The 23,053-nt window shown below is 36.4% G+C and overlaps 1 protein-coding gene across 10 annotated transcripts in view; it reads right to left on the reverse strand.

The window, feature by feature from the left end:
* The window catches only part of PTPRM (protein tyrosine phosphatase receptor type M), a 442,681-nt gene that overhangs the window by 159,369 nt on the left and 260,259 nt on the right, over nt 1-23,053 (reverse strand). For 6 of the 10 annotated variants that reach the window (XM_077184271.1, XM_077184265.1, XM_077184262.1 and 3 more), the window contains exons 12-14: nt 17,238-17,511; nt 16,069-16,105; nt 10,822-10,896 (exon numbers count right to left, since the gene is read on the reverse strand). In XM_077184271.1, coding sequence (XP_077040386.1) covers nt 10,822-10,896; nt 16,069-16,105; nt 17,238-17,511 — 386 coding nt within the window. The remainder of the gene's footprint in view (nt 1-10,821; nt 10,897-16,068; nt 16,106-17,237; nt 17,512-23,053) is intronic. The other 4 variants (XM_077184309.1, XM_077184292.1, XM_077184295.1 and 1 more) reach the window with 1 other exon arrangement.

Raw genomic sequence — 23,053 nt, forward strand, 5'->3', positions numbered from 1 at the left:
CATTCCAGATGCCAGGATTTGAGCCTGTCCTGGAGAAGACCCAAAACACATACAAATCTGTAGATGAAATGAATTACCACCCTGGCTCTTCTGTTTATACTGTAAGTGACTGGCATTCAGTCCTCATCTGCTAGCCAGCACATATTCTGCTAACAAAGTCTTTGTTTTATTACTCCTGGTAGAACTCCAGCTAGGAGAGTGAGTTCTCTCTTGCCATCCTCATTGTTAGCTTTCCAATCAGCGCTCCTCGCTCTCCTTCAAAACTGCAGGTTTCTGTCCATATGGTAGAAGTTATGAGGTGTTGTTGGGCAGGGTATACTTTGTGCCAGAAGGTGATTTTGATCAGCATTTTTTCAGTTTTCTCTCTTGAGAAAACTGAAAAAATGTCTTGAATATATTAGTTTTGGAAATGTGGCAAGATTAAGGTCTGTTTACTTCTCTTTTTACAATATTCTTCCTTTCTGTTCCTGGTTTCTCTTGGAAATGCTAATGGATAAATTGCTTTTTCTACATGGCAGAGACAATGTTTTCCTTCTATTTTGCTAAGCATAGGAGTAATTAAAGTGTTGAAATCAACAGAGTCTGACTTTTCCCTCCTATGATGTACTCACCACTCTATCGTTTTGAAGTCTGAGAAGGAGGGCAAACAGTGCTTACATTTTAGCAGGAAGGTATTTTCTTTGCAATTTATGATCATCATCACAATACATATTGCTGTGTACAGATCCTCTTTGCCCAGAAAACGGTTTCTGTATTTCCTGAGGACCACTATGTTGATTTGGTATATTTTTATTTGGTGTTTTTTAAATACAGGAAAATACAGATTTGTTAGAAGGTCTGTGGTAAGAAGGGAGTATCAAAATAAGGCTCTGCTGTGTAACAATAGTTATGAATTATTAATTTTGTTTGTGATATTCTTTAGGAAAATGTAAATATAAGTGACAAAGAACTGCATGAAAAGACATGCAAAGAGCTATTTCACTGATGAATACAACTCATTTAACTGACTATCACATGAACTGTCTCTCTCACTGGTGGATGATTCATGTTGGTGTATGTGAGCAGAAAGACTATTTTGGTTAAACATCTGCATTTCTGGTTGTCAGGAATAACAACATTCTTTACAAAACATGCCTAAAACAAAAGTTCCCAGTTTGACTTTTGGTCTCATCACAATCTATTTTTAACAGAATTTTAATCCAGACAATTTAGTCTGGATTTTTTCTGGAGACTGTGGTTTTTAAAAAAAAAAAAACCTTAAACAAGCAAGTGTTGATAAACAGCTCATTTCTCCTTTGAAACAAAGCCACCATCCTTTCTACTAGCTCCTCTTTGCCTTTTTCTTTTAAGCAAAGAAACTTAAATATTTAAAATTCATAAAAATTTTTCTCTCTTGTGGGCACCCAAGGAGTTGGAAGCCCTCATTCATTTGAGAAAAAAGCATAAGCACTCACACTTTAACAGCATTGAGTTCATTAAGGGATGTTTAAAGCACACTCAATAGCTGTACCATAACCAGAAATTATTAACAAGTCTCAAATATACAGACACAGTGTATCTCCTTCTAGGAAATAAATAATTTACTAAGGAAAAAAAGTATAAAGTCTTTGGAACCTTAAGCTTTAAAATGACCCTAAAGGGTACTTCCACACACTTTAGTCCATTTTATGAAGAAAAAAAGGACGGTTACATATTTATAAGTATTCACTATGTGTGGCCAAAGAAGCAGCCACAATGGAACACATCACAGACCTCTATGCCAACAAATGGAAAAGCCATGGCAGCATATCTGAAAACAGCTCCCACCACTGAAATAAAAGTGGAAATCCTCCTGACTTCTGTGGAAAGATAAAACTGGGCTTCTTTACCAACTCCCCTCTGACTACACAAACACAACAATGACCAACATGATGAGACACACATTTCTAATCAAGGTTGACTGAGGAGTAATGGGAATATACTTGCATCATATTAGCTGTATGCATGTAGGTATCTTACTGAATAAGGATGAGGAGGTCTGAGAACAAAAGCACCAACAAGGGCTGAAATGGCAGGTTTTGAATGTAGGGCTTGTTCCCAGCTAATGCTCTGTGCAAGATGTCCCACTTGCAGCCATTGGAAGTGCAGTTGCATCTTACAGCCCTGACTTCTGAGAACAAGAAGTCATAAAGGTACATAATGTACAACAAGGGTAGCCTTTAGACCTGAAACATTTGCTTTTATGGTTCTCTACACAACCTCAAAACAACAATACTCATGGTAGAAGAATAACTCAAATTAGCTCTAAGGAAATGAAAGCAGACAGTCTGAATTGATCCTTTCCATACCTAACACATTTTCTAAGCAAGTCAGCACCACTTTTAGGCCATCACTGTAAAAGAAGTGGACAATTTACCATCAGCCCCACCAAATGTATGTGAGTTTCTCCTATTGCTGAAGGAAACCTCTTGTTGACTCCCACGCTTTCAACACTAGATCTACTCCTGAAAGTGTACTGACACATGACAAGAAATATCCAACACCACTGAGAATTTATTTTAGCTGTTTTCTAGAAACAGAAAGGTGTGGATTTGAAGACTGAAGAGGACTCTGCCCTCTTCAAGGAAGATAAAATGCGGTTTTCTAGTTCTCAACTGGCTTCTACCCAGCAGGGAAGATGTGAAATTAGATCACAGTAATGTTTCTGGAGCTGACCTACTCAGGGTGAAACTCATCTACAAAACTAGATGCTTTTGGCCTGGACAAACACAGCTGTTTTATTTTCCATCCCTGAATGCAAGGGATCACATCCAGCATGGGAACAAAGCAACCTGAATCTATGGGTAAGAAGTAGCAGAGTAAGGTATCATCTGATCTCACTGTCAGCCAAGGACTTAAGCAGAGAACACAAATGAACAGCTCCAAATGGAAAGTCAGTGAAAGCTTGGTTACTTTGCCATTAGGAGGAGAGGGACAGAGGGTAATGCAGTATAGGTATCTCTGTGTGGGAGGTCTGAACACTCATGGATGTTTTGACCTGTGCTGCCACTGGCTTTACAGATGAGGCTGACATTCCTGGTGACTTTCACCACCAACCTCCCTGCACACTGTAATCCTTATGAAGGACTCTTCAGAAATCCTTCAAAAACAATCACACTTGGAATTTACTTCTCATTTTTCACCACCCACACATTTTCCTGGAAGAAAACATAACATAGTTAAGAACATAGAATGAACATAGTTCATTCTACTAACAAATAAATGGAATTATACATGTAATGATGCGTGAAGAAATAGAAAATAGAAAAATATGTCTGTGATAAATTTATAAAAAGTAGGAAAAAAGACTCAAAACTTCTTTTAAAGCATTTCAGAGTCAACATTGTTTTGAGACAAGAAGGTCAGCTAGAGGAACTGGAAAGCAGAATCAGCACAACAAAGGAAATATAATTCCACAGAATTCTACATCTGTCTTTGTGCCAATACAGTGTAGCAGTTCCTTTGTTCACATTTCAGAAATTTTTATAGTATTGCCAATAAAAAACCTATTCAGACTGAAATAATGTTGAATGCACCAATATTCTAGTACAGGGACAAGAATAGACTATGCCTCCTCTGAATAGTTATCACTGATTTAAATTTGGGTTTTCATTTATTTCCTGGAGGTTTTAGGGGTTAAAGGAAAATCTCTATTTGTCCTACTTGATTAAGAATGCTCTGAACAGTCATTTTTATAATAAGCTCTTTTCACTTTTAATTATTGACACATTGACTCATAACCAGAAGCAGTCCACTGCTGAAAGCATACTGAAAAGTGCAACTATTTTGCTTCAAAAAGGTTTATAGAATACTTTGTTTGCTTCTGACCAATTAGAACTTACTATTTTTCCTCTATTTTTTACTTTGTTGTTCCAATGAACTCAAAAGTTTAAACAGAACCTGATAGTACTTATTTCCCCTCTTGACAGCTTAAAACCATGCAAGACACCAACTTCTGTTCACTTTTATGGAAAACTGTGACTCAACTTTCATTTGCATGGGAATTTTCTATGTACACAAAAACTTCTTAGTGCTCAGCAGTGATAGAAAATCAGATGTAGGGAAGGAAACGAAAATTCAAAATTTTTGGAAAATGAAGACTTGAAAATGCACAGATACATCTGAGTGCCTTTCTCAGAGCTCTAAAATCATTGGTTCTTGCAGTCAAACTCCCATTAGTGCCGAAAAGGACATTTTCAATAGATTGTTTGAAGAAGGTGTTAAAAACTCATCAATAACTGCAGTTATGGCTTGCACAGTGCTGAATTGTTACTACAAGCAGACAAATTTGGCTTAGATACTTATTCAGATTTGAGCTATTTCAATGAAACTAAACTGAATGAATTGCTGAAACATTATTTTGCCCAAGACAGTACGTTCTGTAACTTCAGTTTAAAGTTGACAGTACTACTCTCCTCTTTGCTGCACTACTCTGTTTAACTATAACACATCTGAATGCTCACCTGTACATTAAAACAGATAATATTGCCTTAAACATTTGTCAAACTCTCCAGTGGTACAAACACCAGATTTGCAGACTCCAAGAACTACAGATTATTTTACCCACATTTTACTTCAAGTTAAAATTCAAATTGCTTAGCATTTTACGAATACAGTCAAAAACTACAGATGGGAAACACTGAAATTCACAGGGTTTTTTAGTTACTACTTATATCTCTGAGTTTCTTTGTCTTCCCTTGTCTCTCCTTAATTTTTTATTTTGATACATACAAAACTCTGTTTCAAATGGAAAAATCAGAGGCATATTTTTTTTATACAGAAATGAAGCAACACACTATATGACAGTTAGGCTCTAAAAATTACCTACTGTTATTTTGCATTGTTTTCTGTTCTCTCTACATTGCTTATGTTGAAACATTTTGAAGTAGGTGTTATACTGACCAGAACCAGTACTAAACAGATGACAGAGATTCCTTCAGTTTGTTAAGAATTTATCCTGGTGATTTCATTCATACAATTACTTTCATGACTGGATTTTATGCTTCCATTCTCTGTAATGTGATTAAGAAAAGCTCCCTCTCCTCCCAGCCCAACCTAAAACAGCCTCACAGATATCCTGACATGAAGATTACACATTACTAAGAGAATGGATTATTTTTCAAGCTAGGATGAACCAAACAGACCCATCTTTAGTGGCTTACATTAAGTTTGGATGACTCTCATCACAAAGGAGATACTAGACACTTGGAATCATATTTTTCTCTCATGTATGAACTGGAATACTCAAACTTCCAGACTGGTTTTGTACTTGGGGGATGTAACACAGCATTGTAACTGCAATGACTGACTCTTACTTCTGTGGCAACCAACTTTTTAACTGCCCTGAATAAAAGACAACCTGTTTCTACAGTGGTAAACATACCTAATGAGGCTACTTGTCCTTCCTAAAGGTAGGGAAAGGTTGATACTTTCTTCTACTTCATGGGATCTTCTCCAGCTGTTCCTGTCCCAGGTGTGTAACACAGTGGCTCTTCTGGTGATGCAGTGCCAGGACAGCAAAAGATCCCACACCCCCTTGGCCAACCAGAAGCATCAATGGCCAGAGAAAAACTGCTGCTATGACTCTGCATTTTATCCTCCCTATTCTTCTACTAGTGCATGGAAGCTGGAAAGGTCCCACTTCCAGAGACCGTTAAAGGAACTGTTATTGTAAAACAAGAAGTGGAGTATTTAACATAACAAATATGATCACATTGATAACTGATTTCTAATCGAGTTGAGCTCTTTACTGTGTAGATAGCAATGGCTTGTATTTGTATTATGGGTTATTTCACCATTTGGGAAATGTTATTAGCATTATTTTTAGGCCTTCTTTGTCTTATTGTTTAACTTCAGCTCTTCTTCAGTTGCTCTGTGGAAAATCTACTTATGCTTAAAAGTATAGATGCTTTGGCTGCACTGTCTTACAGAAAACCTGACATTTGACTCTGTAACATACTAGGGGAAATAAAAGGAAGAAAAGGAAACAGCAACTCCCATGGCACTCCTGTATCCTCTTAACATTTTCTTGTAACTATACTGTTTTATAGATGAAACTGTCACTGCAAAAATGACAAATATAACACATAAAAGAACAAAAATGGGCAATAAATCACAAGTGACACTTCAGCCCATTGAAATGCATTCAGCCAGTGCTGCAGAAAATAGGAACATTTCCTTGTTTTGCATTCTGCCCAGCTGAGAAGAGGACCAGAATCCTTGAACAATTGGTACAAGAATCATTGGGGCCATCACATAAAAACAGGCTTAGAATTTCACTTTGGAAAGTCAGATCCATTCTCATTCTGCTTTCCTTGTCACTTATCTTGCAACAGCACTGCAATATGGCTTTGACTTTACAGCACACAGGTGCTTATTCTCCCCTGGATAACTATCCACAACTCCAACTAATGCAAATGTTGCCCAGAAGTACCAAGACAAGAATAAACTTCTAAAATAGTGTATTGAACCTGCAGACAGACATGTCTGCACATAGGTTTGTTATTAGAGACTCAACTAGGAAATAGTCTCAACTAGGAAACAGTGGGTTCTACATTGCCCAAAATAGCACTTCAAGTTTTAGCATGTCAGAGTACATCTAAATCAATGTTACATGGTCCAGGATGGAGAAAAAATGAATGTGAAAGTCTGTCCAGTACATGCTGCTACACCTCAGATGCATTGTAAAGCAAAAATCGAGGTAAATAGCAAAACACTCTTTCTCAAATTTATGCTGTTGGTTTTTGTGTTAATAAGTGAAATGTATTTTCATAAATGCAGTACAAAACTGGAGTAAATGACATAAAAATATTCCATGAAGTTGTGATTTAGTCAATCAAAAATTTCAGTTTATTTTTTTCACTTTTACAGTGGAATGGCTGAGAACAGAATGTGACCCAGAACACTGCAATAAATCTTGCTATGTACTGAATGCACATCCTAAGAAATGGGTATATTTTATTATGGTGCTAACTTCATAAGGGAGAAGAAACTTACAAGGATTATTTTATGACTGCTTTTAACTTGTTTATAAAATATGGAGATCATCTAGACCTTAAGGTGTGCAGGATAAAACTAATTTATGTTTTAAGCTTTTGCCCCATCTTTTACAAAAAAAATAATCTTCCCAATCATTACGTATCAGTTACTTTACAAAACTTCTGACAGATCTTGCTGCATTTGATTTCTACCAAGAATTTAATGTATGAAGAATGTACAATACAGAGCTCTCTCTTGCAGCTGGATGTGTAATTACAATGGGTCGTAAAAAGGGCGTTCTATGGAAATCAGTCTTAATAATATCCAGCAAAGTAGTGGCTGCTCCACTAAATCACAAATGGAAATACTTTAATTCAAATACAAGTAGCTCAGACATATTTCAACAATTAAGTAAATGTCTGAAAGAATGAACAGCCTAATCATGATTCCAAGCATGCTATTTTATCAGAATGCAGAGAACAAAATATATGAGGGCCAAGTGAATACCAAATATGGCCAATTTAAACCTATTAGATGAAGTGTCTCTTACAAAATACTGAAACAAACTGGAAATTATTTCAGTATTTCTCAAAAAGATGGATTTTTTATTCAACTTTGAAGTTAAGACCATACAATCACATTTTTATGTGGTAAGTTTTCTGATAACATTCTACATGTTTTCAATTGAATGTTAAACCATATTTGTTATGAAAACATGGAGACAGTATCATGAGTACTTACTGTGCTTCATGTATACATAATCTTTTTTCCTCACACACAGGAGTAAGATATTAGATATTCTCTGTCTGTTGAAGGACAGGTTCAATTGAGTAGATTTCAAGTTAGTTACTTTTTGTAAGGTAACAGAGAAAGCTAAATGCTTTCCCCCAAATTTGAATTCCTTAGCTACTACATTATTGGATCACTGATAATTATATATTGAGTAAACACTGATTTCCCTGTTTTGGCTTCTAAGAGTCAAAATCTCACAGCTGCTTTTACACTGTGTTATCTTATTCCATAACTCAAGGACAGCTACACTGTAAGTATTTAAGTGCAAGGAAAAGTTCACTTTGCTATGGGCTGCAAAGGCAACCTGGAGTGGCTGTCAAGGTATTTAGGGCAACTAGCCTGTAATTCTTTAAATGGTAGACCTGTTATTTTTATATGAAAAAGGAAGGAGAAAAGAAGGACGAAGAGACATTAATAATGCATTGTTTATCAACTGCACCAGTAAGAGGCAAGACAATGATGAGGAGGATGGAGGAAATGAGTGCAAGCAGAACTAGCTTGAAAGCTGAGCTGCATTATCATGATATTTGTGAAGAGGAAGACCTTTCAAATTTGGTAACGATATTCAGGAATGCAGCCAAGATTTTAAATTTTCATTATGCAAGAAGCATCAAGTTCCAATGTAAAGAAACCTGAAAATGCTATCCTTGACCTTCCCACTGCCGCTTATGTATCTCCTCAAATGCTAAAAGATGAAAGTAATTTCTTGATCTCAAATATAAGTACTTTGGTTCTGAGCAAAGAAGTGAGGAAAAAGCACCGAACAGAAAATGCTAAGTGACATTTAACAGTTACAGCTGTAGGGCTTGTGGTAACTACAGTTAGAAACAGCCCCGTACTTTCACATAAACAAATCCTTTCACATGGAAATCCTTTCCACAGTCTTGAAATTTATAGGACAAAAATGTGGGGACAATGTGTTTGACTGTCAGGTCCCTCATGTGTGGTCCAGTTTCTGTAAAACTCCTTTAAGAAACCCTCTGTGCTTCTCATGGGTACTGCAGGTCCCACTACTGCTGTACTGCCCTGGCATTGAAAAGCCTGCCCTAAGGACCGCTAGACAGGATGTCTTCCTAGAAAAACAGGAATTCTTGTTGCTGTCATGGGACAACCATGTGGGCTGGGTGAGGTTTCTTTGCTTGCTACTGCAGTTGTGGCAAATGAGGAGAAAGATGTTTCTTTCCTTTTGAGCACAGAGTCTTTCAAACATGAGGTGGGGTTGGGAAGATGATGAGGGTATTTCAAAGGCTTTCTAATACATTTCACAAATAGCTAGAAATGCTGTGGGCAAGTATAATCTGATATGCTCCTTTTCACTACAAAATTAGATTCTGGTAGAACATTTTTATTTTCTTTTCAAGAAAAAGGAAATAAATTTCATAGATCTGACAGACAACCACAGACTGCCAACGCCACCAGTGACAAAGCAATGAAATAAATCCTATGTCAGCCAGCTATCCCTATCTCTTTATAGCCAGCTAGCCATATCTCTTTTCTCTCACTGCTAAGTACTGTGGCCATCTTCTTGTGGAACAGGAATGTCTCCAGTGTTACCTGTAGCGACCCAGTTTTGCATTGAAACAAATAAAAAAAAAAAAAAAAAAACAAAACTTGAGAGAACATTTCAATCTCCACATGGAAAAATATAAAAGCTTATTTGAATCCTGTGATAAAGAAATCAAAACTTGAAGTTCAAGGATACGGAAGAGATCCTGTCTCTTCAATGCTTTATTTGAATTGTCAAGTAAAAATTAACTGAGGTATAAATATGTATGCAGACACAGCTTCTGCCAAGCAGCAGTAACAAGAACAAGCTACTTAATGGCATTTTAAGTATGTTATTCTGGTTAGTTCATACATTATTAGAAGATAAAAGTATACCATGCAGCAATTTTGTCTTGATTGACAAGGCAACTTGGGCATTATGGATCACTCAGCTTTATTATTATAACACATACCCCAAAATTAAAAGCTAGAGCAGACATGTCACTAATCCTCTTATCTTAAGCTGAATCGTTTAACTGCTTCTTATTTACTGTAGCAGTATCCAGATACCAGACATCTGAACTCGTCTCTTAGGTAACAATGTGCTTTCCCAAGGAACTATGCCAGTATTCTTCAAAAAGGCAAAGATTTATCATACACTAAAAGTTGATGGACTAGGTTTACTTCCCCCATTAGATATTTCACCACTTCAGGTTCTAGAGTTTTTAATAGGTTCTCTTTGAAAATAAAAATGTTTGCAAATCCCAGAAAGGTTTTAGGCACAGGTTTCTTTTCTGACAAAATCAATCATTTCCCCAGGTTCAAAAAGGTTTTCCAGCATATTCTGAGCCATCCTTCGAGCCATATACAGCCTAATAATGGTTCCACTTGAATACTGAGTTTACTTTGACAATTAGATTTTAAATCCTTAAGTCTTGCTCATTCTCATATGTCACATGCTAGGTTGTTTCATTTTAATCCTAGAAGTCACGTATGACATAATAAATAGGAATATTTTTTCTTTATTTTAATTTCTTTCATATTGAAGTTTTGCCAGAAAACATGATCTTCCTACCATTACACAGGAAAAAAACCCTGAATCCACTAATACTAGATCTTTGTCCTAACTTGCACATGCAACTTTTGAGCATCAGTTATTTAGAAATTCTAGTGTCTTGATTTAATAACAGAGAAAAAAAAAAACAAAACAGGTACACAGATATATATCTATATGCAAACTTTCATTTAATTTATGGATGGAGCAAGACGAGATCTCTTTACAACATGAGGCTTGAAGGAACACTCCACAGATCACACACACAATGGGCACATGCAGCGGAGTCGTACATACAGGGACGTGTTTGTGAGTTTTGGCGCCAAGCACACCACTGAGTTTAATGGAGCTGAGGAAAAAAATGATGAACAGAAAGGAACTTTTAACACAGGAAACTGTTCATGAGCAGAGAAGGAAGAAACTGTCAGGGAAAAGGAGCCAAAAAGAAAGAGAGAGAATGGGCATGGTGACTGGTCTGTACTTGAACATCTGACCTGTTAGCTGGTCGTCGCCTGCAGCAGGGGCGATGCGAATGTATGGTGTTGTAAGCTGAGTCACGATTATCGCGGCTAAGGCAAAGGAAGAGTTCCAGGTCAGCATGCATGAGGGAAAAAAAAGCCAGACTGAAGCTACGCCAGCAAGAAGAATCTTGGTCAGTCGTTTATTGTCTGAACCTCACAAATGAAAACCAAAAAACTCCCACAAGTTCCTTTTCATCTTTAGTTGTTAGTGTGGTTATTCTGCAAATTAATAAGCTGTCGCGTGTGAATTTCATTCAGGAAAAGGACTCAGAGCACATTATTTACTGCATTTGAGGAAACTGGAGACTCTTTGGCTCTGCCAGTCACAGCACTAAGCTTTCTAAGTGAAAACAAGCTGATCATTCAGAGTAGTCTAATACCAACTTCTCCAAGTAATTTGAGCTAGTTTCATTTTTATTTTCCTATTTCATAATACTACATTTTTCCTACAGTTTTTTAAAGACAATTTTTATGTGAAGCATTTTTGAGCTAGTTAAGATTAACTTTTCTTGTACCCACTTGGGTTACTGTTCTAAAAATGCACGCACTACCCATATACTTAATGTTCAGCATACAGAGAATGACTGCTGAGAGGTGGCACACCTTTAATTAAGTATGTGTGTAACTGTCCCAGGTCTGAGTTTCAAGTTCACAAGAAAAAGCTGAAAACCCTGACTTGTTTACACCCTATATATCCAGAAATATCCAGACTTTTCTGACAGAGTTATAACAACCACTCCCTGCTACAGACAACTGTTACTGTGGCTCACATTAATAAAATTTGTTATTTCTTTGTTTTCCAGCAGTTCTATGATTGCCTCTAAATGGTTAAGCACGCTCTGATACATATATATTAAGGAATATTAAAAAAATTAAAAGGTCAGATCCAACACGATGCAGCTGGAGAATGATGCAAAGAAAAAATATTGGAAAATTAAGGACAAAATTATATGAAAGATCACTCATTTACATAGAACAGCCTGGGTGCTATTAGAAATGTGGCAGTGAGAGAGGAAAATAGATCATCTACCATCTGCAGACAATTAAACTCAAAACTGCTGCTGCATAATATTTGGAAATATCCCTCTGCAACACTGAAATGCAGTGTTGATAGTAGCTTCTAGAGTACTGTTGCTATTGGATTTAAAATATTATAATATCCTTTTCTCTCTCATAATTAATGAAAGCCTTCCAATATTGCAAAATTAGAACAATGATGCCTCCCTCTTGAGAACTGCATTCCTAGGAGATAATCAAGATGTTTCTATCCAGACAGTGCTGTAAGTCATATCAGGAAATATAGTCTTAATATAAATCACAAACCACCACAAAGTTGATAGTAATAAACTTGGAGGAGTTTTGGAATGTTTTCAACTTAGTCTGTTGAGATTTTACAGTCATTTAGCTTGAAGAAAGAGTAGGAATATGAAAGCCATATTTCAAGCAATATATGACAACCTTTATTACCACTGGTACAAAAAGCTATTCTGGATTTTTGTTTGTTTGTTTGTTTAATTATCTTGTCAAAAATAATGGGAGTGGAAACCCTGCAGTCTCCCCATTTGTATATACACCAAATAGTCACAGAGGTCCCAGAAGACTTTCTCTACAGAAAACTGAGATCAGGAGACTCCACATCATAATAATGGGCTGTAAGATCCTTCTACTAACAAAGTCACTGGCAAAGGCTTCCTTTGACTTCATCAGAAGCAGAAGGAGAACTTTCAGCTCTACAAAATCAAACATTCTCATCCTAATTTATATTTGTAATCACTGCAATCAGGATTTTTATATGATCTCTAAAAGAACACATTTAACAGGGTTTCATTTGTAAAAATGAAATGGTCATAAAACAAGATCATTTTTTAAAAGGGTACAAACTGAGCTTGTTTAAAATACACTTGATGGAATGAGAAAGTATTATCTAGCTACTGACCCCAGACATGCATTTGACCCAGCAGAATTAGCCTGCACTTTTCTGGAGATAGGCTGTACTCTTCTAACAGGAAACCTGTCAATATGATAATAAGCTATCTGCTGCACTTGGTCTCTGATACAGCAACAAGGTTTAATGTCTGCCAGTTGAGCACATGCTTGGCAGCAGAGCACATGCATTATTCCTGCTGACATCAACGGGAGGGAAGAGGGTACTCAAGGTACAGAACTGTTCTGCTGGATCTGGGACATGAACATTATGTTTATATTACAGTCACATATTTTTATTTTTACAAAAGAATTAAAAAGTGTATGGTGGCCCATGGAATGAACACTGCAGAACAGTGATAAAACCAACTCTCAGTGACCTTAAGAAGGTCTTAAGGGCACCAACAACTTTATTATCTGGAGGTGAGATAATTAAAGGGAATATAACAAGCAAGTGGCATCACTCTGCTCGTGACATGTTCTGAATGCCCATACTGGTCCTCAGGGCAGACTTCAAACAGGCTAACCACAATGAGGTGGCTTGGTCAATCTCAGCTGGCTCAGCGGAGCAACTTGAAAGTTACCTTGAGTGACCTTGATCTTAGGAAGGGCTCTTGATCCTAGGAATGGCACAGGCCTTTATCCTTTATCTACTTACATCTCTACTTTAAGATGGAACAGTTGTGAAGTAGTCAATGAGATTATTCTCTGTGTGCAAAAGCAGGTACATGACTGACTTGATTAGGGCCTAGCTGGTCAGAGCATGGTGCTAGGAACACCAAGGCTGTGGCTTCAATTGCCATACAGGCCACCCATTTAAGAGCTGGATTTGATGATCCCTTGCAATTCAGAATATTCTGTGATTCTGTGAAACCATACGGCTTCTCACAGACATAGTAAAATCCACAGCATGTTTGCTGATTCCAGTGGCCTACACAAGGCTGTAGGTATTTTCAGGATCAGACCTTAATACAAAAGAAGATTTTACCAGTTTTATACATGAATGTCCTGAAGCATTTCCTCTAGCTCTAAAAACATCAAACTTGAACTTCTGAAGATAAGAGAAGCCCAGATGACAAACATTTCAGGAGTGTTACCAGTATGTGAAAACTAGATGTGGTACTGGAGAGCGTTCCCAATCTTATTTGTCAGGAGCACTCCAGCACATAAATAGATGGACATAACAAGCACACAGAGCTTAAGTAGCTCACTGTCTAGTAGCTACACTGTATTCTCAAAGCCCAGTGGAAAATTATGCAAGTCTAAGAAATCTGGCAGAGTGGTCAGAGCAGCCCTTGCTTACTGGGGCACAAACAATGTGAATGTACAGCGCTGTTCGTGGGGATTAAACAGAAGGAGAGGAGATTGGGAGAGGACAATTTTATGTCTTGTCCCAATGCAGGTATAGTGATTTCTGACCTACACACATAGAGAATTTTTGCTGTTTTCTTCTAATGCAAATGTGGGAGGTCCAGAGAGGACAGAAAGTTCTGCTTTTCCCTTAAGTATCTTAGTTAGATCCAAAGGGAAAACATCTGTGCAGACAGATACTTTTAATACCATATAAAATATGTCATGGTCTCCATTTAATCTTTTTAAATTAATACAGATTAAAAATATAATACAAGCATTCAGTTTTAAATCATGGAAATCAGTGCTTTACTGTAGCCCCCCAGGAAAATTTTGCACCAGGGACTAAAAATACCATCAAGGCTACCTCTGGTTTAAAAAAAAAAAGTCCTCACAACAACCTCTAACATTATTTTATTAAGAAAAAATCAGAAAAATGCTTTCAAAACAGGAATGTAGGGAGATTTTATTAAAATAAAAGCAGCATTTCTCACATCTCCATTGCCAAATGGGTTAGCTCAAAGTAGCTTGTTGCTATGGGAGCTATTCCAATCCATGAAGTTACCCTCGCTTCTCAAATGAGAGAGTAAAAATTTCCAGTCAGTCAAATAATTTAAATAGTTGAACATCCATAAGTGATCAGGAATACAAATCTTCAAAAAATTTAAAATCCATTCCTGTAATCATCTGTTATGATTTCAGATGTACCCTAGTTCACCCTGATATCTCTGAAGCTACTTGAAAACAATACCGGATTTCACTTGCATCTGGAATTAAACTCTCATCTGTATTATATTTGGGTTGAGTTCAGATATTTGAAAGATTTCTGTGGTTTAGTAAGCAGTCAGTATATTGAAATTAAAACCACTTCCTTTGGTTTGGAAAAGAGAAGAAGCCAGGAATCAGTTCAAACAGGCATGAAAATGTATTTGGCAAATTAGGGAGTAAACAAACTTTCAACAGGGGTAACTTTATGCGAACATTTCTGTTAATTTCAAGTAATGACATTCTCATCCCATTTAGACTTAGAGGTGCTGATGAAATTGTGAAGTCTCCATGTAAAGGAAATCATGGTGGAATAAGTTCCATTAGGGATAGTCACTGAGAAAATGATCTCCTGCAAGTTGCAGTGGTATAGGGATGAAGCAGGTTTTGTTTCACGCTCTTGCCAGGTGCCCAAACTGCCAGGTGGTATTACCTGCTCCTACTCAGAGCAGCATGTTCTTTCCTGTTCCTCTACTACCATCTCCAAGTCACTTGTACTATTCTATCACTTCTTTTTCAGGTTTTTAAGTTGCCACCAGCTAAAGGTACTAAAAAGGTGAGACTACAAAGATAATCACAGATAGATCTAGCCCCCAAAGATAAATAGATCAGCAACGTGTTTATCTTTCCCTGTTTGGAGACAAAACCTATAGCCAGTACTGTCTCAATTATACATATTTGTCTCACAAATGGTAGTATCATCTACTGACAGATGAGTAAATATAGCTGATCTGTCTCATTAAAATGAAAAACATGATATCTCCACTTCTCTTTTATACAGCAATTAAGTTAAGGTAATTGCTTACAAGAAAGGGGCAATTTTTCACTACGGATGTATAAGCAGCCAGTATGTACTCTGCAATTGGCAATTTTACAACTCTACTATATAAATACATATATATAGGTATGTAAGTGAGATCATATAAAAACCCAGAGAATATATTTTAAAAGCCCTGTGTTCAAGCAGACAACCAGAAGTAATTAATAAATTTATGATTACAAACAAACAAACAAGTAAATTTCGTAATTCTCAGCTAAGGATGCAAATGATTCTATGAAAATTCTATAATACGTTTAGGGATCTGTTTTAGCAATATAAACACTTCTGGAAGTTTCCAAACACCATGTGAAGGGAAGGTCAACAAGCTGAAGTACAGAATACATGACATAATCCAAACATACCTTTTGTGGCTACCCTGACGCAGTCGATTTTAGTTTCCTGTGTCAAACAAAGAGGAAAAAGGTCACATCTTGTGTTTCTAGACAGAGAAAGTCATCCATTATCCTATTCTTAAAAGTACTGATAAAATGTCAGAGCAGAATGTGCCTTATTCCATATTTAACTGCTTATTAGCTAACTCCAAAGTGCTTTCATAACATGGACAAGAACTGCTTGGGTATGGTATGTAAACATTTCACTTAAGATTCCTCTAAAAGTAGAAAATGTGAAAGATATTTGTAGGAGCTCAGGCAAGTGTTCAGCTTTTTAACTGGCAACATAATGACCTTGGGAGATTTTTCTTTTTCTTACAGAAAGTATAGTTTGAGGCATCACGTTAGACAACTTTAGGAAGAAAAAATAATCAATGGTGTTTCACATTTGTGCACTGTCGGTGCACTGTGAATGAGGGAGCATTATGGTTTCTGGCAGAAAACATTTCCAGGCTGTCAGCACAGACAGCCAAAGCTTATCAAGAATTGAAGGGCTCTGGGTAGGTCTGTCCAGGAAATGAAAAACAATTCCAGGAAGAATTAGTCTGATGAAACATGATCTGTGAGGATCTTTTTACACACTTTTCATTTCAGTTCCATCTACTTCGTTTCTTCATTTTCCTTTTACTTTGTTTGCAGAAAGGGACAAAAAAAAAAGTGATTTCTAATTCAATCAGGACAACCGAATGAGAAAAAGGGAGATCAAGATATTACAAACCAAGGTAACAGGACTGGACACGCCAAGACAGATGTGCTAAACCCCACAATCGTGTTTGGCTTAAATGTAATGAAAGAAATCACAACATTGTCTTGTTCAAAGCAAGAAAAAAAACAAAAAAGGAAGAAAAAAAGCCAGTCAAACACAGTCACTGGACAGCTTTTAGCTAATAAGACAGAATGGTAACATACTACTTTGCCTGCTCACTACTGACAAAACGTGTGGTTTTCCCCTCCTCTTTCCTGTAACCTTTAATCATTAAGCAATATTGTGTTAGGAAAACTGCTATTTTTTAAACTCAGTGTGTTAAATTTCACCGTTGCTTCATTTTCTCATTAGCAACTAAACTGGGCATCCTGCTAGTTGATGCCTATCATTACACACAAACACTGCATAAAATCATGCCTGTTGCAAGACCTACCCCATTGGCTCTGCTAGCAGCTTGGAAATAGATGCTGTAGCTCTTATGAGGAAGAAGAGGAGTATTCCAGAAACCACTGTAGGTTTTGTTATCACCAATAGTAAAAGGCTGAGCAGCTAGTAAACCATTGGCTGGAATCTCTGCAGCAAAGTAGTACTGGGAATTCAAGAGTGAGGCATTCTGGAAATGAATGGGCACTGGGTAGCACTTTAGGATTTCAGTTGTCTTTTTGGTCCTCCGTGGGCGCTCTTCCTCAACAACGATTTGATAGACACTAAGAGAGTAGAAAAGAAAGAAGAAAAGAAACAGTGGTTATTTTAAAACTTGGGCAGTCGAACCATCCTAAAACCATAACAGTGTACCAGTATTTACTGCAAAAAAACAACTGTTAAAAGAAAAGAAAACAGGAAAAAAAAAATGACATTTTAATATTCAGGTGTATAAATCTGTGGAATAGATTCATGCTTTCAAATTAATTTTGTTCTGGAAAGACAAAAATAGCCATACACATCACAGCTTTTCACACAAGAGAATGCACAGCACATTTTCCTGTTTAAACTCAGGTACAGAAAAAGTTTGTTTAATCAGTGCTAAAATGTGAAATTAAGTATTATTTTGTTCACCAAAGCAAGCATAAAGCTATAGAGTCCCTTCTCTAACCTGTTATCTTACCTAAATAAAATTAAATTAGTACTGAGATTAAAATAAGACATAAATTACAGAGAGACAGGGATCAGTATTTGCTTAACTGTTGACATTATAAGTATTTATAAAAGCACAAAGCAAAATTTCAGTGGCATATTGACTACTGCTGAGCAAGTATAAAACACTTTTTGATAACACTATTATCACTCAGCAAAGCACTTTCACACATCTCATAGATAACCATATTTTTCAGTTTCTGCATTCTGCAAAGCAAGTCAGTTTGCACTTGCAGTCTCTGCTGTACTGGGACCTACAGAGAACAGTCCATCTCTCGCCACTGTAAAGGTGCTATGGACATTCAAACAGGAACAAAGAAATTGCAATTTCTGCTGTATATGCAAACAGTGTAATCATTATACCCTTGCAGTTGCTGTAAAAGACTGAGTCAGTGCTTTTAAATTTGTCATGTGGGAAGTCCATGTCTCTAAAGAGGACTGGCTTACAAGTTTATTGCTTCACTGGGGACCAGTGATTCTTAATCAGTATTTGTCTCCTGGAATCTTGAATCCCAGTAAACAAGTCAGACTAGATAACTGATGTCAAAGTGGCAATGTGTCCACATTTCTGTGTATCATCTACATTCAGTAACACTTTATGATCTTTCAAATTGACAGTTCATAAAAAGCAGCAATCTCTGCATAGGAAGCTTCTTGAAGATGAAATATCCACGGAGTCTTCTGATGTGTTACTGTTCCTGCCATCTGTAGGTAGAGAATTATGTTTACATAAGATTCTGCCCAAAATACAGGGACACATGGGCTGAGCTTCTGCAGGACCATCTCAGTCTGGACCCAACAGGGTTTATTGGCTTAGTCATATCCCTGCACAGCTGTGGCTACTTCCCTTCTAGAGGCAAACCTGATTTAGAAATACAGTTATGAACTGTCCAATGACAGGAGGGATGGTGCTTTAAGCAAACTGGAAGGGAAGGCATACCTTGACCAGATTAGGGTCAAGACTAGATGATCTTTAAAGTCCCTTCCAACCCAAACCATTCCATAATTCTAGGACACCACCATTTAAGATCTGAAGACTCTTTATAGTCAAATATCACCAAGGGGCAGAAAATGCCAATTTTCTTGACCATCTTACTGTTTTTTTACCAGACTTACTGATCATGTGCCACAGACCTTGTTCACTGTATTTTTAAGATCTAGCATCTCCAGTAGAAGATGCTGGACTTCTATGGTCACAAAAAATGCCCACAAAGTTAACACTGAGAATGCACCTTTCCTTCTCCCTGATTTAGACTTTCAATATTGTGGAGCTTTAGCTCAGTGTTAATATATTTAAACCTATCTGCCTTCATGAAGGTGTCCACACATCTACAGTTCCAAGAGACCTGAGCAGAAAGAAAGTGTCCACTTACAGGTCAACCTAATTGCTTCTCAGACTCCATTGATTATAATAACTAAATACTCAGCTCACATGTAGACATCTCAAAGTGGACACTCAAATTTAAATGTTTTAATTTAATGCTGAACTTCACGCAGAAATCTAACCATGCATAAATTTAGTACAGTCAGGGACAGAGGAATGTCTTGAGGGTTCACTTGAAGGCCTCTGCTTGTACATTTTGCAGCTCTGTGCAACAAGAGATATTCTGCTTCATATCAAGCAGAAACATTTTCATTAGTTGATTAATTCCATGCTGAGTAGTAAATGAAGGTCAATCCACAGCAATGTTTCTTTGATCCTGTGGGAACTGATTTTTACTGATTTGTAAAAAACCTAGCCAGAGAATATCTACATTAAAACCTTGGTTCTTTTCTTACAAATCAATTTTTGACATGATTTTCACAATTAATTTTCTAGAACAAAACAGAGTTGCTTAGAACTTGGACTCCAAGCTACTTTGAAGACAGCATGTTGCCTCCTCTAACTATTAATTTGCAATATTAATCTACAATAAATACCATTTGCAAACTTAAATGTAGTATTGGAAAAAAATGCAGAAGGTGATGTAAACATTTATTCTTGCAAGATAGTGGAGCTGGATATGCTTGCCTAATACTGCAGCAAATATAAGAATCCAGCAGTTTCACTAAGCATGATGGATAGTAAACTAAGTCACCTCCTCCTTGAAGCAGGCCTGAATATAACAGGTACATCAGACCAGATGAGATAACATGACTTGTTTCAGTACTGAAATGAGGATTCTCTTAATTTTTCACTCAGTGATTAAAGCTAAAGACAGAAGACATTGTAGAAACAAATCTGTCATTAAAATGCTCCTTTTTCTGAGGTAAATCCGTATTTATTTCTACTACATACACTACTCCTTGTATACCTTTTAGATGCCTGCCATTTACTCATTTTCAGATACTTTAAAGAAAGAAGTAAGTTGACTGGAGCAATTTCAAACTCAAAATGTCTTTTAATCCTTACTCCACAAGACAAATTAGATTTGCAAGCATCTAGACCTCAAATCTATTTGCTCTTTAATAATTTAAGCACTGAAAGGTCAAACAACTCTTTTCTGTTCCCCTTCATCAAAGTCCAAGTGCTAATGAAAAATAACTAAATCCTATCTGCTGGCCAATTTCCACACACTGCTGTTTCTCTGATGTAAATTAACACATTATGAGCACCTGGGTCAATGGAAACCTGACAGAATTTTACCAGTGATACTTTTTACATTTGTACAAATGAGATCATCTTGCTAATGAATTTTACAAAATTACCCCAATTACAATTATAATCCAAAAGCTTTCTCTAGGTCTTAGAATTAATATTACTTTCTTTAATATGTAACAGCTGGACTGCCTGAAAAGGGTTCAATCTCAGTGAATTGAGCTAGCACTGTGCCACGACTCTACTATTTCTGTTACGTATTAGTCAGATTTCTGGTTTGTTTGAAGTTGAATTATTCCTTTTCCACACCTCTGCATTTCAGAGAATAAAGTCTCCTTACCTGTAATCCTGAAAACAAGTTCTACACTACACTGAAATGTGCTAAAAGCATATTGGTTATCGGCAGCATTTAGACTGATTTTCCAGAAGCAAAGAAATGTAATTTAAGTATAATTCATGTTACACTGTTCTACTGTAGAATTTCAATGCCTTGGAAATTAAATTCAAAATTTATTTTTATAAATTAATAGTTCGTTGCTGCATTGGGAAAGGAACACATGGCAGTTATTTTTAACCTAGGATTCAAACGCTTCAAATTTGGGGATTAAAAAGGTATATGGGAAAAGAAAAAAAATTATATTATTTTTACACTGCTTTTTATTCTAACAATTCCAAACCAGTTCCAAATTTAAATGATTATGCAAAGATACAGACCTGAACACTGTACTTTAATTATTGTAAGACATTAAATATAGCATGTCTCTCAGATATTTATTGAATTTAGATTGCTTAAATTGGAATGGTGTGTCAATGTCTGAAAAATTCACTAATTTTTTTTCAGAGCTGAAAAAGAGACATGAAAGCAAAAAGAAAACCATATTAGCATGGTAATAAAAGATGCTCAGAGTACTTAGACAAATGACAATTTCAAAGAAGACTTAAGTATATATCTAGTCTTAACTACAAGAAATGATGGGTTTTGGTAATCTCCTGAATCAGGACATTACTCCACATTACTGGAAAGCTGTAAATCAAATTTTAATGAATCAAAGTCTCATTCAAAGTTACAGAATAACTTTCCAAGAAGGACCTATTGGATGCAAACGTAGACTTCAGAAGTCTTCATACAGGAGTAGGTACATGTACATACTTAACATGTACAATCTAGGCATTTATTGAAACTTATTAATCTATAATTACACCTAATTCCAAAGTAATTCCAAATTGCAAACAAAGGGAAAACAAGCTTGATTACTTCATTATTGAACTGTCAGCTCTATTTTGTCTCTCTAAAACACTCTTGATGCTTTATATAACGGAAGCATTAAAGAAATTTTTAGAATTAATTTCTCAGAAGGGAGATGGCCTAAGAAACTGAATATAGACCAAGACTATCTGAATTTATTTACTAGTCTCAATACAGCTGCTGTGTGTGATCCTAGGCAAGTCAATGAACTATTATGAGCCTCAGAAATCCAGTTGTAAAATAAGAATAAGAAACTTTCTTATTCCTGCATCAATTGTTTAAAATCTCTTTGAATTCTTATTATCCTTGAATTTTTTTCCCCCTAAATCTACAAAGCCTGCAAAGCTCTTAAGGTCCACGAGGAGTGCTCTAATAAGCTGTGTAAACTGTGGGGCTACCTTTGAAGACTGTCATGGTAACACTCTGGAGCCTAATTTGAAGTTTTCTGCTCACTGCTCTAAGTTCATGCTTTATTAGAAATATAGAAAACTGGTACTTTTATAGATCTATTTCTGTATTTTGACTTGCATGCTTACTTTGTTTTAATGCTTACTGAGTCAAACAATAGAATAACCCTTAATCTACATATTGACCATTATTTCAGTTATTCCCACAGCCCTATTTATCTGCATGCTAGACTCACTTTACTACATTTTTCTACTAAAATACCAGTTCCAATAGAGGGCAAAATTAAGAAACCCAAACCCCACCCCATTATCACAGCTCTTAAGTCCATTAAGGACCTGACTGCTCAAACCATAAGAGTCCCCCCAGTTTGTAGGGGGGAAATCTTCTGTAGACTCTGAAAATTCTTCTATTGTACTGCCATTAAGACTTTTACAATGAATCAGTTGTTTTGTTCATGCTTTGTATCTAAAACTTCATATATCTTTGCTTGTCATGTGTTATGCAATTTTATTGCCTAATATTGCATCTTGAAAAGAATACAGCCTTTGAACAGTTTTTTCTGTATAATATGCAACATAACTTCATCTCTGTCATCAGCTGTCTCTGACATGGTCACATCATATTTATACGGATTAACACTGGAGATACATATCTTTTTCTCCATGCCCTTATAATGCACTAGATTCTTGTAATTCATCCTGTAACTTCAAATTTTACAGTTCGAGAAATTATATGTAATTACACATATGTAATGCACCTTGAAATGGAAGAGGGAAATTACTCTTTAAAGGACAGGAATTAATAATTTATGGTTAGCAGGCAAATAGAAAAAGGCTACAAGAAATTGCCACTAACTCTCCTCCTACTGTGCAAGAGCCTTATT

Source organism: Agelaius phoeniceus, chromosome 1, assembly GCF_051311805.1.
Source record: "Agelaius phoeniceus isolate bAgePho1 chromosome 1, bAgePho1.hap1, whole genome shotgun sequence".
NCBI classification, from domain to species: Eukaryota; Metazoa; Chordata; class Aves; order Passeriformes; family Icteridae; genus Agelaius; species Agelaius phoeniceus.